At 48.7% G+C, this 18,426-nt stretch overlaps 1 protein-coding gene across 2 annotated transcripts in view; it reads right to left on the bottom strand.

Moving 5' to 3' along the window:
- SERGEF (secretion regulating guanine nucleotide exchange factor) overlaps positions 1-18,426 on the bottom strand; it is a 210,338-nt gene continuing 191,912 nt past the window's right edge. For both annotated transcript variants that reach the window (XM_024731574.1, XM_024731573.1), the window contains exon 11: positions 1-352. In XM_024731574.1, the coding sequence (XP_024587342.1) occupies positions 9-352 (344 nt within the window). In that variant the 3' untranslated portion in view covers positions 1-8. The remainder of the gene's footprint in view (positions 353-18,426) is intronic.

Here is an 18,426-nt window from a genome sequence, read left to right on the forward strand (position 1 = left end):
TTGCTTTATTAAAGGGTCTCTGTCACAAGCCCCCCATTTCTGAACCTGTCAGATTGGCTTTGGGGAGAAGCTTCTGCATGTCTGTCTTTCCAGTTTCTCTCTTGGTCCGTGGCTTCTTGAGATCCGGCTTCCTTGGTGGCATCTGGGAAAGGATCAGTGACCCTGGGGTGCTGGCCCAGGGCAGGGAGGGCTGGCCACTGGCAGAGGGCCAGGGAGTGGCCGGCCCCGCAGCCCACATGGAGTCCCGACAATGACCGCAGAGCTGGCACGGGCTTTGGGGCCCAGACGTTGGCTTCGGTGCCGTCCCCGCACATGCCGTGCTCGTTCCAGCCCCAAGAGTAACACGTCCCGCCTGCGAGGGAGAGACGAGACTGCTGTAGACGTGGTTCTGGGGAACAGGGCCAAAACACTCACCCTGGGGGTGCAGGTTATCACTGCAAACCCCCAGTTTACGCAGGAAGAAACCAAAGCTCAGCCACACCTGGGGGCCCGCTCGCCATCTCTGCTTCCTCCCCTGCCCTCCTAAGTCTGCTCTTTTCTTCACTCCCACCAGCCCACAACCATTCAGGTCCCAAACCTGGCTCTCCTCCATGGCCCCTCCCTCAGTGCCACCTCCCACCCCCAGACCTGCATCTCCCCCCACCACAAACACACACACACAATCCTAGACCTGCCAATTCTGCCTCCAAAAGTCTCTCAAATCCTTCCACACCTCTCCATCTCCACTGCCATCACCCTGATCCCAACCCCATTTTCCCTCATCTGGGCCACACCAGAAGCCAACTAACTAACTGGGCTGCTTGCCAGCAACTCTGATCTTCAAAGAGCATCAAAACAATCTCTGAGGATGCAGATCTAACCAGGTCACTCCCCTGCTTCAACCCTTCACTGAGTTCCCCCCACCCTTAAAGGCCTTTCCTTGCCTGTGAGGCCCTGAGTGATCTGGCTCCGGACCAGCCTGCTGGGGTCCCCCTGCACAACTCGCCCCACCCCACTGCATGCCAGAACCCCTGCCTTCCTTCAGTCCCTGAAATATGCCCTGTGAGGCCGGCCTTTCTCTCCAAGTCCTGGCTTTGCTGGGCTCCACAACCCGCATCCTCCAGAATCTGTTTAAATCATGCTCAGAGGCCAGATTCCCCGGCACCCGATCAACTTGGATTCTTGTCATTGCCCTTGTACTTTCCCTCACAGGCAGCGGATAGATGGTCTGGGTGGTGATGTGTTTACTATCCCCTCCTCACTAGACTGTCTGCCCTACAGTGAGAGAAGGAACACATATGTTCTGTTCACTGCCCTGTCTCTAGCACAGTGCCTGGTCCCCAGCTGCGGCTCAACAGGGGTTTGCTGACTAGATCAAAGATGGAAGAACTCAGAGTCCTACGGCCAATCTCCAAGCCAGCATTCGAGCACAGGTCTCTCTGACAGCCTGTGATGCTCCCACCCCATCACAGCACCTCTTCCTAAGTTTTAGACCCTTTCCTGGAGTCTAACTAAACTCGCTCACACTTTTCTGTAGTTGTTTAAAAAAATTTTTTTTTCTGGATATAAAAGTAAAACATCTTCATGGTAAAAAGGGGGGAAAAAAAAGAAAAATATGGAGAGGTGTAAAGAAAAGCAGACTTCTAGAATTTTGCCCACTGCTATGAATATTTTAGGTATCTCTTTCAAACCTTCAATCTGTGAAACTTGTAAATATTTGTGTATCTATTGTGTTGTTTTTATGCCTTAATAACACAAGCATTTCTCCGTAGAACTGGGAATTGTTCAAAAAGTAAATTAAAAATAATATGAAATTTTGAAAAAGCTCAATATGCAGAAAAGTACAAAAAATAATTTAACAGAAAGACATATTCCTCAATCAGATTCAGAACATTAGTTACCATTTTGCCATATTTGCTTCAACCTTTAAAAAAATAAATCAATTATAAAGATACAGTTTAAGACCCACCTCCCATCCTTGGCCCTCCATCCATTCCCTCCTTCCTGGAAGTAACCACTATTTTAAGTTGGTGTACGTGACTTGCATGCTTGTTTTATATTTTTCTACATGTATGTGTCCTTAAATATTATATAAAAAATTTTAGTTTGTTTTAAAGATTTACATAAGTAGTGTCATTCAAATACGTGTCTTCTGTTATGACTTGCTCTTTATACCATTGTTTCTGAAATCTCTCTGAGCTGACAGTTACAGATTTAGTTCATTTATTTTAACTGTGCATAGTACATATCCCATTATGCATAAATCATATTTTACTCATCCATTTCCCTTCTGATGGACAGTTCTTTAATGATGATGATTGTTGCTACTTTATTACACATTATATATTACAATATATAATATACCATAATATTTTACAACAATACTATTACTACTGTTGCTACTATAAACAACACTGCAGTGAACATCCTGGAACACGTATCCTTGTACAAATTGGTGTTTGTGCACATTGATCCCTAGAAGTGTGATTGTGGTGGAATCACATGTTTACATTTACCAGGTGTGGCCAAACAGCTCTCCACCATGGCTGTAGTCCCATCATTTATGGTCCCATCAGCAACGGATATGAATTCGTTTCCCTCTATCTTTGCCTTTAGACTCTTGCTATTCTGATTAAGTACATGTGATTAATTTGCATTTTCTTGACTACTAGTGAGATGGAGCATGTCTTTATGTTACTAGCCCTAAATTGCTTTTTCTATGAATTGCGTGTTTACATTCTTTGCCTGTTTTGCTCTTTGTTTGCCTTTTTCTTACTGATTTATAAGTATTCTTTTGTTTATATAATTGTTATAAGCATTGCAAGTGTCTTCTCCCAGGAGTCTGTGGTGTCTCTTCACTTTGTTTATGGTCTCTTTTGTTGTCCAGATTTATGTAAAATGACTGCCTAATTGCCCATTATGGAGATTAAACAATTTCCTTAACCTGTATCCCATTATCAGATAGATAGGCTGTTTCTAATTTTTCATTATTTTGTATAACACTTCTATGAACATCTTTGTGCATGAATCTTTGTCTACGTCTCTATTTTCTCAAATTAGATTCTTAGAATGGGAATTCCTGGTCAAATGGTATGGACATTTTTGAGATTCCTGAGTATTGTTTTGAGTACTGCCAGAATACTTTGCGGAAAGGCCACTTGAATACAACTACAACAATCTGTGGGACTCTGTACCACTCCAGCATCGCCAGTATTCATTAGTTATTATAGTATTTAAAAACCTTTTCTAATTTGAAGACAAAAACGGTATCTCATTATTTTTATTTGTACTTTTCTGATTCCCACAGAAATTGAAAAGTAATTCTTATTTTCCTCACATATTTGAATTTCCTCTTTTGTGTATTGTCTGCTTAATACATTTTTCCTGTTTCATATAGAAGAGTTTAAGTGCTCAGACCCAAGATCCAGAGGGCCTGGGTTCAATCCCATCTTCTCCATTTATTAGCCGTGACCTTGGGCAAGTTACTTAGCTTCTCTGAGCCTCAGTCCCCTCATCTGTTAAAAGGGGATAATAATAGTACCTTTATCATAAAGGTTATAAATATTTATTCATTTATAAGGATTAAATGAGCAAGTATATATAAAATACATAGTACAGTAGTCCACCCTTTTGTGCAGGGGACACTTTCCAAGACCCCCAGTGGATGCCTGAAACCATGGAGAGTACCAAATTCTATGTATACTGGTTTTTCCTATACTCACGGGCATGTAGCATGTACAGTGTGGATGGGCTGGACAAAGGGCTGATTTACATCCTGGGTGGGATGGAGCACAACAGAGCAAGATTTCATTACACTACTTGGAATGGCACACAATTTAAAAGAGTTGTTTATTGCTGGAATTTTCCGCTTAATATTGTCTGACTGTGGTTGACAGTGGGGTAACTGAAACTGCTGAAAGCAACTCTGTGGATAAGGAGGCACTACTGTCCTAAATGAAAATTTGCTGATGTTGTTGTTCTCAAGAGCCTTATTGTTTTAAAGATTTTTATTTTAAGAATATTAATTCTATGCCATATCTGGCAGAACTATTTTTTCTCAGTTTGATTTAAAATTTTGTTTTAGGTCTTTTGATGTAAAACATAAATTTTATGGTTCTAGTAGTACGATTTCTTGTTTTTTTATCTTATCATTTCTTCCATAGTTTGTAAGAATTGAAAGCCTATCCCTATCCAGATCAGAAAATATTCTTTTGATTTTTTTCAATGACCTGAGTTTCTTAAAAAATCTTTACATTTCACTCATTAACCACTGAAAATCTGTTTTGCAGACCGCTCGTTCACAGAGGGAGGCTGGCTTGTCCAGGATTACCCTTCTCTTTCCTTTTCCCTGGTAGGAAGGCAATCATTAGCCAAAAGCTTGGGCTTGGGGAAACACAGATGTCTGCCTGTTTGGCACATGAATGAGGAAATGCACACAGAGAGGATGAACCCCAGGCCACAAGTCCTGCAGTTAAGCAGGAGTTTCAGCCAGGTGGATCTGAGGCATGAGGTGGAGAATGGAACAGGCTTGGTACCTGCGGGCCTAGCTCGGCACCTGGCATGGGCTTTGCGCCCAGCCCTGGTGAGTGGCACCAGCTGACGGTCAGCAGGAATGGGGGTGGGAGGAAGGCAGCGCTGACCTACCAGCAGGACGTGGCACAACAGGCAGCTGGCAGGTCCCTCTCCTCCTGCCAAAGGAAACGCTCTAAGGAAGCCTGTTTGGGGCCGGGGTAGCCCACTGGGTTGAGAAGCCTGGCAAAGGCTCAGATACAGTTTCCCCCAGTACTTCCAAAGAAGCTGACTCAAGGTTAGGTGCTTTATATTCTTTATCTCATTTAATTCTAACAACCTTGTGAGGCAGCCATGTTTTATAGATTATTCTCATTTTATAGTTAATGAAACTGAGGCGCTAGAACCCAGACAGTGTGGCTCCGGAATCTGTGCTAAACTCTGCATATTCTACACCAGGGCTTGCCAGAGTTATTCTATAAAGGCAAACAGTAAATACTTTAGGTTCGATGGTCTCATTCGGTCTCTGTTGCATATTCTTATTCTTTATTACAAGCCTTTAAAAATCATTCTTAGCTCACAAGGCCGTACACAGCAGGCCCGTGGGTTGTACTCCGTCAGCCCCTGGTATATATATAATACATACTGTGGACTGTGCTATGCTGTCCTGGGTCCCACATCACCACACAGCTGTGTGACAATGGTACGTCTGTCCCCAGCTACCTCACAGGGTTGCTAGGAGGAGGCCTGCATGTGCTGATGTACATTTAATGCCCTGGCACAGTGCCTGACACATGGTGACAGCTCACACCCACGTATGAAGCAGACCATGGGGAAAGGAGGAAAAGGCAAGGAAGGCCATGCTGGTGGCAAACCTTCCCAGCAGATGGGGAGGCCTAGGGTGGAATGACAAGTCAGGGGTTCCCCAACACTTTAAACAAACCTCCTATAGAAAGAAACCAGGCTGCTGAACTCGGAGAATGAAAGATGGGCCATCCCAGTAACAGAAGGACTCACACAGGACATTTTTCAGTTCTGAGCTCCTCCAGCATTTTAGAATATCTTTCAAGCACACCCCCTGCCCCTCACCCTCACTTAGGGCCACCTCTTCAGCGGCACAGTGAAGATGGAAAGGCCGTCCGGACTCAGCAAGATGCTACTATGCAGGCTGTTCTCATGTAGAGGTGAGAGGAAGGACAGCCATGATAAGCCTCTTCCTAAGCTAACTGGAATACGGGACACCCAGTTTTCGAAACAGGTGAGTTCATGACGATGCCTGGCATGACAGAGGACTCTCTGCAGTGTGCCCGGCACTCGCCAGGTTCTTGAGGACACTGAGATCCCATCTGATTGGTCTAGATCTGTTTTACTGGCCCCGGGGCACATGGCTGAGCCTTGGGTGGAGAGCTCACAGTTACAGAGGGATTCCCTAGCCTCTTCAGAGTTTGGGCCCTTGCTCACGGGGCTCAGTGGAGTTGATGCAGGCTCTGACAAGTGACAAAGCTCATGGCCCACCACACTTGCGTCAGCCTAAGAGCCCTGCAGGCAGCGGAACCTCAGGGCTGGCAGGGTCCCCAGCACAGGCTGGACACAGTACCCAAATCTGTTCAGGTCTTGTGGCACCTGCTTGAGCTTCTTGGCAACCTGGGTCCTCACAGGGCCTTATGGTGCTGGGACTGCAGCCCAACTCTAGGAAGGCGGCAGCGTTTCTGCTGGAGGGTCTTGCCTAGGAGGGGCAAACACCTGAGTACGTGTGACAGAAACTCCTGGTTGTCCCTGAACCACAGAATGGAGACTATATTTCCCAACCTCTGTTGCAGCAGGGCGTGGCCAATGAGATTTGAGCTGAAATGTTCTGTAGTAGCTTATGGGATCCTTCCTTCAAAGACAGATGGCATGTGCCCTTTGCCCCTTCCTCCATCCTGTCACTGGAAATGTGGATGTGATGGCTGGAGCTCTAGCTGCCATTTCTGACCATGAAGATGAGGGCTACAACCTAGGGATGGTGCTTCTCAGCTTCACATAAACGTTACCTTAATTCTCACAGCAACTCTCTGAGGTGTTCTTACCTCCATTTTACAGATGAGGAAACTAGGCTCAGAGAGGTAAAAGAACTTGTCCATGGTCATGTGGCCGCCCTAGTCAGGACTAGGATCCAGGACTCCTGAGTCTCAGGCTCCTTCACTAGTTCCAAAACGGTAATAAAGTCACCGAATACTTAGTGTATGCCAGGCCCTGTGATAAGCACTTTATACGCACTAATTCACTAAATCCTCACAAGACTGTGAGGTACAGCCTAACACACCAGGGAGGTGGTATGAACTGTGCGAGGTCACAGAGCTGGTGAGAAGCAGAGCTGAACTGAAACCCAGGCAGTAGGACTCCAGAACCTCTTCTGTTAATATATATTGTTCTCTCTAGCCAAACCTCTGTTCCTCACATAATGAAGAAAAGGTAGAGAGTCATGGCGCACTTGTACAGGAACAAGGTCAGTGATGGCAGGCCAGAGCTGTAGCTGGTGAGAGAAGCACTCTGTGGAGGAGCAGAAACCCCCCCGAGCCCTTGTGAGCGCTGGGGCTGAGGCAGAGGCAGCAGGCCCTGCCGCACCCCACCCCCATCCGCATCTGGTGGAGTGGAGAGAGGAGGGCGGGATGGTGCGAAAAGTTAGGCAGCCAGTGGTTCACCTTGTCTCTTGCCTGTCAAGGACCTAGGCCTCACAAGGCCTCACAAGGACCTTGGGCGCCAGGCAGGGCGCTCTTCTGCAACACCAAGCAGAGAGAGAGAGAGAGAGAGAGAGACAGGAGGGGTGAGGTCTGAGCGCCTCACGCAGAGGAAGTCTCTGGATTCGGGCAGGTGGTCAATGCCAGTGTGGACGGAGCTGGCCTTGGAGCCGGGCAAATTTGGAAGAAACTTCTGAGTGTCTAGCTGCCCAAGCTCATGAGTATCCCACCCTTTGGGCAGTAATTGGTGGTCCCTAGGTCCTGCTGTGAGCAAGGAATTCAGGCCTCCTGAAGTGTTTTGGGTCTAGGTGGCAACCTCAGGACAGAAAGAAGAGGTTCAGGTTCTGATCCTCTCTCGCTTGGACAATTACAAAAGCTAGTTTCTTCTGAGGTAGCTGGCCTGGGTGGGGGAAACCAGGCTGAAACACAGCATGAACTAGGTCTTCCCATGAACAATTTCCTGTCTCCCCACTACCTACAATGGTCCTCTTATCTGGCTCTCAGGGCAGCCTGTCCCTCTTGGCCGCATCACTGCTCTTTCCTCTGTTCCAGCCCCATGGGCTTGCTGCTGATCCCTGAGTTCACCCAGGCCTTTCACACAGTCGTGATTTTGCTCAGATGAGTCCATTTATCTCATCATGTGGACGCCTCTTCTGGCTTGGGCCCTGTATGGACAAAACACCCCTAAGAGGAAAATCCAGTTTCTGCCCTGGGGCTCCCAGGCCACTCGGGTAGACAGCCGTGGGGAATGACGATTACAGGGACCAATGGCATGTGTACGCAAGGAGGCTGGCACAACGGTGTTTACTGTAGCATTGTTTGTAATCGTGAAAGACTGAGGGGAAACCCCTAAATACCCATCAACAGAGGAGTGTGTAAAGAAACTACAGTTTGACCCTACGGTTGAATAATATACAGCTATTAAAAATAATGAGGTAGGGCTTCCCTGGTGGTGCAGTGGTTGGGAGTCCACCTGCCGATGAAGGGGACGCGGGTTCGTGCCCCGGTCCGGGAGGATCCCGCATGCCGTGGAGCAGCTGGGCCCGTGGGCCATGGCCGCTGGGCCTGTGCGTCCGGAGCCTGTGCTCCGCAGCGGGAGGGGCCGCAACAGTGAGAGACCCGCGTACCGCAAAAAAATAAAAATAAAAATAAAAATAAAAATAATGAGGTAGCACTCTGTGGCCTGACATGGCAAGATATTGCAGACATTTTTAAGAGAAAATAGGCTGTAGAACAACATAGAGAGTATGATTCAATTTATGCAAAGCCCCTATATATTTCTGTATGTACAGATCCTGAAGAATACATCCCAAACAGAGAATAGTCTCTGAGGAAGAGAGGGAGAAATGGGGGAAGGGCAACTGAGATTTTCTTTGTTGTGTGTTCATATATTTTAAAAAGCAATAACACAGGATGATGATCAAAAAAATAACAGTATTTCTAACCGACAGAGGCAGCATAGAGAGGATGATACACTCTATTGGGAGGGGAGGCAGGTGACACTGAAAGTTCCAGGGGTTAATTCTTAGCTGGGTTTTGAAGGATGAATAAGAGTTTACCAGTCTTAAATAGAGGGTACCCACTGACATTTGCTCACTCTGAGCTGCCTTCATTGAGCCTGATGGCATCCTGTTTGCTGCAGGAGTGAACTGTGGGCAGGTGTAGGGCTGGGTCCTCCTGGGCTGTTAGAAGGCTATTAATTTCACTTCCTCTGAGCTCTTAAGATACCCAGAGCTCTCTTAGCACACACACCACACTCCTCCTGGATCTCGAGGTGTTTCTATTTGTAACTGTGAGCTGGGGATGGGAGCCAGGTGCTGTGAGCAGGACACGCTCACCAATCAGCCCTCAGGCACATGGTACAGGCACTCATGATAGAGCTACTGAGTGGAAGTGAATACCTCTGGGCTGTTCCCCTGCCCACAGTCTTTCTGAGCCCCCTGCTCTGTCTGGAGAGCAGCAGGGGAGGAGTATACACACACATAATGCTGAGATCAACTCCAGTCCTGTGCCAGGCTGCTTGTCTTTATTCCCTGATCTGTGACCAGAGCTGCCTCCTGGCCACCGGCCTCAAGAACAGAGAGCTGTGAGTCTCCGTCCCTGGTTACACTGCCCAGAGAGGGGCAGCTCCTACAACAGAACGGCCTAGAGAATGGCTGTGAGGACAACGGTCCCAATGGGCCAGTCTGAGGGAAGAGGCACTGTCAGTGCAGGACCCTTTCAATTAGTAGACCATCCATCACTCTCCAGGGCCAAAGATGCCCTCGAGGCAGGATCTGAAGCAGCAGGAAGAAGCCATTCCAGAATCAGGAAGTGGGGCTGTTAGCCCCCAGTGTTACTCTGGAGATATTTTGGTATTGTAGCCAAAGTTGTCTCAGGGAAGGCTAAGTAGAAGATGGCTGGCCTGGGGTCCTTTCCAGACAAGGATCCATGACAGCACTGAGAACGGGGTGAGAGGAAGAGATGGGGGATGAGGGCTAAAGGCAAGGAGGCCAGAGAGGACACTGTGGCCATCCACCGAGTAAGAAAAGATGAGGGGTTTAGGAAGGTAATGTTTTAAACACAGCTGGAATCTGGCCACTTCTCACCAGCCCATCACCTCACACTGGCACTCCTGCAAGGGCTTCCTACCTGCCCTCTCTGCTGCTTCTGTTGTATTCTCTACACAAAACCTGAGGGATCCTGTTAAAACCTGGCACTAAGTCGACATGGCACTGCTGTGCTCAGAATCCTCCAATGGCTTCTCCTCTGACTCATAAACAACAGCTGGCTTCCTCCTGGACCTCATGTCCTGTCAAGTTCCACCTTGCTGACGTCACCATAGCTACACTGACTTCCTTCCTGTTCTTCAAACAGTATTGGCCTCAGGGCCTTTGCGTTTGCTGTTCCTGCAGTCGGAATACTCTTGTCCTGATGTCCACAGGTTCACTCCCTCGTGTTGTCATGTATTTGTTCAAATGTCACCTTATCTGAGAGGCCTTACCTGACAACTCTATATGAAGTAGCAATCTACATCCCACCCCATCTCTGTCTCCTCACTTGCTTTATTTTTCTTTATATTTTTAAGTGGTTATTTATTATCTCTCTCCTGACCAGAACACAAGCTCTTTGAGAGCAGGACTCTTTGTTTGCTACTATTTCTCAGCACCTGAAACTGTACTAACAGTTCATTAGTACTAATACCTGTTGTTTGAATGAATGAACACACAAATGAATGAATGGCTACCAAGAGCACGGAGCTGTCTTCTTCTCTCCCAGAGGCTAAAAGAGAGTCCACAGATGTGGGGAGGAGATGCCATGGGCAGGCTGATTTCTGCTCACCATCAGGAAGAATGCCATAAGGACTGGAAGGCCACCCTGGAGAGTGGCAGGTGGCCTGCGCCAGAGGTCCTGAGCCCCCAGCTGGCGAGGGCATTCCTAACAGTGGGCAGATTCTGGGATGAGACAGAGCAAATGTCCTTCTGAGCCTGGCGAATTTGCGCGGCGGTGTGGTGGGTACGGATGCGTATGAGGGAGAGAGAGAGAAGGAAGGTGTAGGCAGAAGAGCAGAAGAGGGGGCCACACACCCAGGTCCTCAGGCTGGCTCCCTCGGACCTGACAGAGGAGCGGCCCCGGTTCAGAGGATAAATAAAAACGGGTTGAATTGATGGGTTTGCCCTCAGAGGTCTCGTTCTGAGGCTGCAAGGCTGGGACTGCTCTAGAACTTCTTGTAGCTTAAAAGGTTGTTCAGTTCTCTCAGTAGTTCTCTATCCCTTTACATATCCCTCATAGTTTACATAAGAGGAAACTGAGGCCCAGAAGTGGGGCAGCATCTCACCAAAGGTGCCCCCCTATACACCTTCCCACTGCTATCTCCCCCTTTGTATCACTGAGGTTTGATGGTTAAAACAGCCCAGTGAGGAAGGATCTGGAAGGGAAAGAAAGTTGAATCTGAGACAGGTTCAGAAACAGCCAAGCTGGGAGGGGCGGAGGCCAGCCCTCCCCACTCCCACCGCAGGAGGAGGCGCTGAGGCTGCTGTGGCTGCGCGGCCGCGGTCACCTGCGGAGAGAGCGTGCTGCGGCACGTTGGCTCCATTGGGTGACTATTCTTAGATTTAGGGAGCTAGGGATGATGGATTTAGAACTTACGAGGTGGAAACGTGTTGGCCTGTTTTATAAACAACTGAACTCCTCCCCACAGACTGTCTTTCTGAATTCTGTGTTCTCTGTCAGAACTGCTAGCTTTCTGGGCTTCTTGGCTGCGCTGGGAGAAGGAACAGAAAAGGCAACTCAGCCTCTCGAGGGCCTACTATGATCATGTATTGTGCTAAGGGCTCTGCGTGACCCATCTCATTTAACAGAGCAGCCCTGGGAAGGAGGTATTTTGATCACACTCTATTCATGAAAAAACAGACTCTGGGAGAGGTCCCAGAGGAGGAGCATGCCCTGGGATGTGGCTCCAGGGCGAGGCTGTGAACAAGCAGGCCCGAGGTGGAGTCTGGTGCTGCCAGCAGGGGTCTGGCTCTGGCGATGGAGCAGTAAGGGCACAGCATGGCACCTGTGGAGTTTAATCCCTTTAAGTGTTTTGCACATGGTTCTCCTATCCTCTTAGACTTCTTAACTCGGGTGATATATCATCCCTCTGTATAACCTGGTGGCCTGCCTCCATGGCCAGTCAGGGCCCCCTCCTCTTGGTAGGTTCCAAGTTGTCATCATCCCTGTAGAAGTACGTTCCCCAAACGGGCCAAGGGCTCTATCTAGATGCACACCTGGTCCCAGAGGCTGCCTCTATCAGTTTAGCCTGAAGCCACATTAGCCGTGTTGGAGTCCAAGTCCGTTGACTCTCCCCATAGCCCATGGCCAGCACTAAACTGTTTCTGCAGGAGCTGCTGCACTATGTTTCCTTGCAGCCTGGCCTGGGTGCTGGTGTTTGGACCTGACCGGAAATTTCAAGATGTCTGCAACAAATATCTCTGAGGGGCACCAGCAGAGGGGCAGGGGCACAATGCAGCTCTGGGGCCCGGAGAAGCTGGCCTGATGCTGTTCCTGGAGCCTGGTCACAGCAGACCCTCTTGACACTGTTCTCCCCACACCTGCTTGGGAACAACCCGTGTGCAGGAGAGGAGGCTGGGAGCTAAAGCAGTAATGGGGGTGGGTGTAAGAAGGTCTGTTCTGGAACCCAGCAGCAGGTCCAGAAGAAACCACACGCAGATTAGGAGGTTAGAGCACTAGAGTCCACTGAGAAGCCACTGGATGACACGAACCTGAGAAGGAATTCTTCCTATGCTTTCCAATCACTTCATAAATACCTTCTGAGGTATGCTCTGGGTTGGGTGCTGTGCCCAATTTAGCCCAATCCACTTGCTTCACAGCTCCTACACAGTACAAATGCTAGGTCAGGAGGTGGCCACCCATCCCACTGTGATAGCGCAGGGAGACGGGTGCCCTGGAAAATGTACGCCCAGAAAGGCAGTGGCTGATTCTTCAAGAGGACCAAACCCCCTTGGGGATACAGTCTGTCTCTTATTTATCTTTTTTTTTTTCCAGACAGTCAACTTTTATTGAACTTCATGACATTAAAAAAATTATAGTACAAAATAGGAAGCAACTAAGGGATTAATACTTTCAATTTATATTAATGCATTGTTTTCTTTTAAAAAAATGTTACTTTTTAGAGCAGTTTTATGTTCACAGAAAAATTAAGCAGAAAGTTCCCTGCCTCCACTCATTCACAGCCTCCCCGCTATCAACATCCCCTACTTGAGCAGTACATTTGTTACAATCAGTGAACCTACAGTGACACATCATTATGACCCAAAGCCCATGTGTACATTAGGGGTCACTCTTGGTGGTGTACATTCTATGGGTTTGAACAAATGTATAAAGACATGTTATCCATCATTATAGTTTAATTGCCCTAAAATTCTTCTGTGCTCCGCCTATTTATCTCTAGTTTTATGTACCAGAGGTGAATGAATAAGTGAGTGGATGAACAGTTACAAAGTGCCCGTAAGGTTCAAGCACGGCTCTAGCGGGAGGGGTGCAGCAGAGACCAAGGCCCAAGGCTCCTGTCCTCAAGGGGCTTACGTTCTAACGAGGGACCAACGAGCAAGCAGACATACAAATCATCAGCATGTGGCTAGCGATAAGAGTTATGAAGAAACCAAAACAGAGTGATATGATTAGAAGGACAGGTGGTAGGACGTTCTCTCCGGTAAGGTGGCCTCTGAACTGTGACCTGAAAGTTGAGGAAGAGCCAGCCATACAATCACCTGGAGGACGGGCTTTCCAGGCAGAGGAAACGACAAACAGAAAGGCCCGAAGTGGGAAGTTTTGCCGGTTCCCGGAACAGGCAGGAGGCCAGTGGGGTCTGGGGCCAAGAGCCAGGGGAGAGGCAGGCCTCCGTGTGAAGGGAAGGCAGGGCCTCGGGAAGGCTGGGGGGAGGCCAGGAGTGTTTTGTGGGGAGGCTGAGGAGCCACTGGAGGGTTTTAAGCAGTGGGTGATCAGGTCTGACTTATATTTGAAAAGGCCACTTGCTGAAGGACAAAATAGAGGGAGATGGTTCAGGAGGTCCCTGCACTGCAGAGGACCAGGCCAGGCAGGACTGGGTGGTGCTTGGAGTGGGCTGGTAGCAGTGGGGACAGAGAAACAACTGGATTTACAATCTATTTTGGAAGTAGGGCGTATAGGACCTGCTGATGGAATTTCACAGGGAGTAAGTGAAAGAAGGGTTCAAGATGGATTCCCTGAGCGATGGGTGGAGAGTCAGGCTGTTTATCAAGGTGAGGAAGCCTGTGGGGAGGGGTCGGCTTGGGGAGAAAATCAAGAGTTCTGTGTTGGACATTTTAAGATGGAAGTACTCATTAGAGATGAATGAATGACCTGAGTGAGAAGCGGGAAACCGTGGAAATAACAAATGGCAGGAGCTACCAGGTGAGCAGTGGGCAGCCCGGTGCGCTTATGATTCGATGGGGTCAATATATGGTGACTTTATCACTCTGAATTCCAGTTTCTTGAATGAAGTGCACGACTGGGACAAATGCATACTACATGGGCTAATATATAAATTTCTTTTGTGAATGTCCCTACTTCATAAAAAACACATAACATTTGAAACAAAATTAGCACTTTGGATAATTATAACCCACCGGCCCGAGTTCTCCCACTGGTCCTGTGGGAAGCAGCATTCTTCTCTCAGGCTGGAGAACGGCCAGGCTGCTGGGCTGGGATACACAGGCGCAGGGCTCCTCCCCTGGGCTGGGGCGTCAGCGGGAGAAGCGGCACTCGCAGAGGATGGAGTGCAGGCACCCGGAATGCTGCAGCCCTGCCACCAGACTCTCTTTGGGATGCCTTCTAACTCCGAGGAGTGTAAGGCCACCCAGACATGGGGGCCTGGAGGAAGCCAGCTCCAAAAGACCCTTTACCCTGGCCTGGAAGAAACAACTGCAGCTGGGGAGGCCTGGCAAGTGTCGCTGGGCTCCCTGCCTGTGTGACTGTTCACGTCCCCAGCAGGGGCTACTCAGCCTCCTGTGGGCTCGGTCCCAGGTGACAGATTCCCTTCCCAGACAAGGGGGCTGGAGGCTCTAAGGCTGAAGCCAGGCATGTGTCCCCAGGGTGCAAATCCTCCAGTGGCACCCCAGCTCAGAAGGAAATCCAAAGCTTGGCTCTTGGTCTCTAAGGTTCCACACCATCTGGTCCCCAGCTCCCTTCCCTCCACTGCTGCCACTCTCATCCTCACTCACTCCTCTCCAGCCACACCGGCCTCCTTGCTGTTCCTCCAACTGGCCAGGCACGCTTCCAGAGTTAGCTTTCACACTGGCCATTCACTGTGCCTGGAATGCTCCTCCCTAGATATCCACACGGTTCTTTCTCTCCCTCCTTTCATTTGGGTCTTAGTTCAAATGTCACCTTCTCAGAGGGCCTTCCCTGACCACTCAACCCCATCCTTCTACCCCTCACACTGTTTTATTTTCCTTCCTAGCATGTCACACCCCATCATATACCTATTTGTCTGTCTCCCCACTAGAATGGGCAACTCCAAGAGAGCAAAAATTTCATTTTGTTCAACTGCCGCATCCCCAGCACTTAGAACAGTTAGAGGAACATAAAAGGCGCTCAATGAACACCTGTTCTAAAAATGAATGGATGTCACTTGCCCCGGGAGAAGCTCATTTCCTTGAGGCGAAGCCAAGTCAGAGAGCTGGGCAGCCCGTCCACAGGGGCCACCAATCCAAAGGACCTGCAGTGGGTGAGTTTGGAGGGGGCAGTCGGGACAGCCCATGTCGAAGGCACCTGCGGTTTGAAGGGCACCGGAACCCTAATTGTGGGGGAAGGGAGACATTACAGCTAAAGACTGGACAGACTCCACCTCCAGCTCTAGGACCAACCATGTCCTCACACAGTCCATTTCACCTCTTTGCATGAGCACCAGCACCTACCTAGCTGCCTGTAGGCTGACCCTCCCCTTCCTGAGACAAGGAGGAGCCAGCTGGACAATATATATCCCAAGTCCTCACTCACTAGCCAGAGAATTTGAAAGCAACTGTTGCTCAGTAGCTATGGAGCCTGACAGACTTGGACTTGATCTTGCCTCTGTCACGAGAGGTGTGTGTCTGACCTTTGATTTCTTCATCTGTAAATAAGGACGATCATATGTCCTTTACTTTTTCTTTTTTTGAATGAATAGGTAATGTGCATCACATGATACATGCCCATCACATGACACATGCCCATCACATGATACATGCCCAGATGGCCCTTGCTCTCATCCACATCTCCCCATCCGCTGCTGCGACGGCCCCATGCCTCTTGCCCAGAATCCATTCCTAGCCCTCCTTGGTCTGCTCTATCTTGCTGCCAGCTGTTGGTAAATTGGGGAGAATCCCCAGTACAGGGGTACATGACAAAAGCATGCCATCCATCCCTCTTCTTTCCTCCCATCCCCCAGACCCCTTGCGTGGAACAAGTAGATAAGATTCACACAAGTTCTGGCTGAGGGTTCAGATGAGTGTTTGTCTGAGGTGTCCTGACAGGCACAAACCATGAAGCATTGCTATGGAAACTGCTCTGTTATTCTCTGCTATGTGATTTGTTTTCTGGCTCAGCTGCAGCTGTGGTACGGGGGAAGGGCAGCAGATGAGGTACTGAGGATTACTCTCTGCTTCTCTGTGGGTCTTACCTTCCTCAGCTCCAAGAAGTAGGCCACTGTTTCTCAACCATGGCCTGATGACCATCTGTACTTGTTAACAATCAGAGTCCCAGCACCCACCTCAGGCCAACCGTCAGCATCTCCCGGGGAGACTGTAATACACACCAGCATTTGAGAACCACTGGTGTAGGAGTTCGATTAGCTAAATTGTTTTCAATTTACCCAGTAGGTAAAATGGATAACACTGGTTGGAGCAGGGGTGAGGGGCTCAGAGCCCCATCAACTCCACCTCCCACTACCCCCAACTGGCTCCATGGAATTCTAGGGCTTCCCAGAGCACAGTCTGAAAACCACCAGACCACATGATTTCTAGTGCCTTCCCCTACATTCATTCATTCATTCATTCATTCACTCACCAATATTTATTAGGTGCCTTCTGCTGTCTTTATGCCAAGTAGTAGTTTGAAGTATATAGGTCTTCTACTTACTAGATGTGTAATCTTGAGCAAATTACTTAATCTCCCTGGGGCTCAAATTGTTCATTTGCATTGGGGAAAATAATACTTGTTTTCCCTACCTCACAGGATTCTTATAATGATCAAATAATCAAATGAGAACACCTATGAAGAAGTGGTTTGTTACTTGGAAGAGACTCTACAGATGGCAACAACTAGCATTAGTAGTACATCTACCTATCTGAAGTCTGTAGAACTAAATGAAGTCCTTAGAGGTCTCTATGGATTGTTACTCTCCTACTCTCTGTAGCTAAACTTCCAGAAAAGGTTACAGGGTGTAGGGGACCACTGGTCTAAAAGCCTCCATTGAAAAAACAGCAACCTGCCTACAGGGTGATTCTGAGACGTACTAATATCACTCAGTGTGTTATCTTCTAAATAGAACCTTTCTGTATTACCCAAATTTTCTTCAATGAAATTACTTTTATAATAAACAATTTAAAAAACTAACACTACAGAAAATATTGTCTGATATATACAGTTCTTTCAAAAAAACTCTTTTTAAAATATCTGATGCTTTAAAATGAATTCAAACGAGGCACTCAGAGTAAGGGCAAATACCAGGCCGGGCAGGGCTGCAGCATGGCCCTTTCAGAGGAGCATGGGGTGGCTCTGCCAACAACTTAGCACATGGTCTTGGGTGACGCACCACCTCTCGCAGGGCCTCCGTTTCCACACCTATGAACCGAAGGCAGCAGCTTTATTGATCTCCAAGGACCCTTCCAGCTCTGATGCTCAGTGTTCTAGGACAATGGCATGTACTTTCTGATATACCCAGGCTGTCATTCACAGCACATCTGGACCTGCTGGGGCTGCAGCCTTGCTGACTCGAGGTGGCTCAGGGATACCTCACTGGCTAAAAACAACATCTCTCTCCCCAGTCACTAAATTGGAATCTCAGACTCTCCAAAGCACTCTCAGCCCCACTACAAACCCAAAGGAGGAAGATCAGGGAGTGAGAACGTCAAGGAGAGAGGTGGCTCACATAAGAGCTGCACCCCTTAAGGTGATGGGGCCGTGACCAAAATCAAGGCATTTGAGCCCAAGCCCAGTATGCCTCACCTTACTGGGATCATCTCCCAGGAAGAACTACAGACCCAGCAAGACTTCATCTGGTGGGAAGACCACCAGAGTTGGGGTCAGAAGATGGGACCATGCCCCTCCTCCAGCCCCTCCTGCAGCATGCTTTTGGACCAGCCACTCCCTGCTACCGATCCTCGGGGTCTCCAGCCACAACCTGGGATATTATACTGGACAAACCCAGTGCTACGGTGAGACTCGTGTGAGTGTGAATGGAAACATATATTATAAAGCTATACATTATTTACCAGTAATACCATATATTGTGCCCAAAGATCAAGAGGAAACGGCCCCACCTGTCCTTTAAGAAATCCACAGGGCTTCCCTGGTGGCGCCATGGTTGAGAGTCCGCCTGCCGATGCAGGGGACATGGGTTCGTGCCCCGGTCCGGGAAGATCCCACATGCCGCGGAGCAGCTGGGCCCGTGAGCCATGGCCGCTGAGCCTGCGCTCCACAACGGGAGAGGCCACAACAGTGAGAGGCCCGTGTACCACAA

This window comes from Neophocaena asiaeorientalis, unplaced genomic scaffold (genome assembly GCF_003031525.2).
Source record: "Neophocaena asiaeorientalis asiaeorientalis breed wild unplaced genomic scaffold, Neophocaena_asiaeorientalis_V1.1 scaffold571, whole genome shotgun sequence".
NCBI classification, from domain to species: domain Eukaryota; kingdom Metazoa; phylum Chordata; class Mammalia; order Artiodactyla; family Phocoenidae; genus Neophocaena; species Neophocaena asiaeorientalis.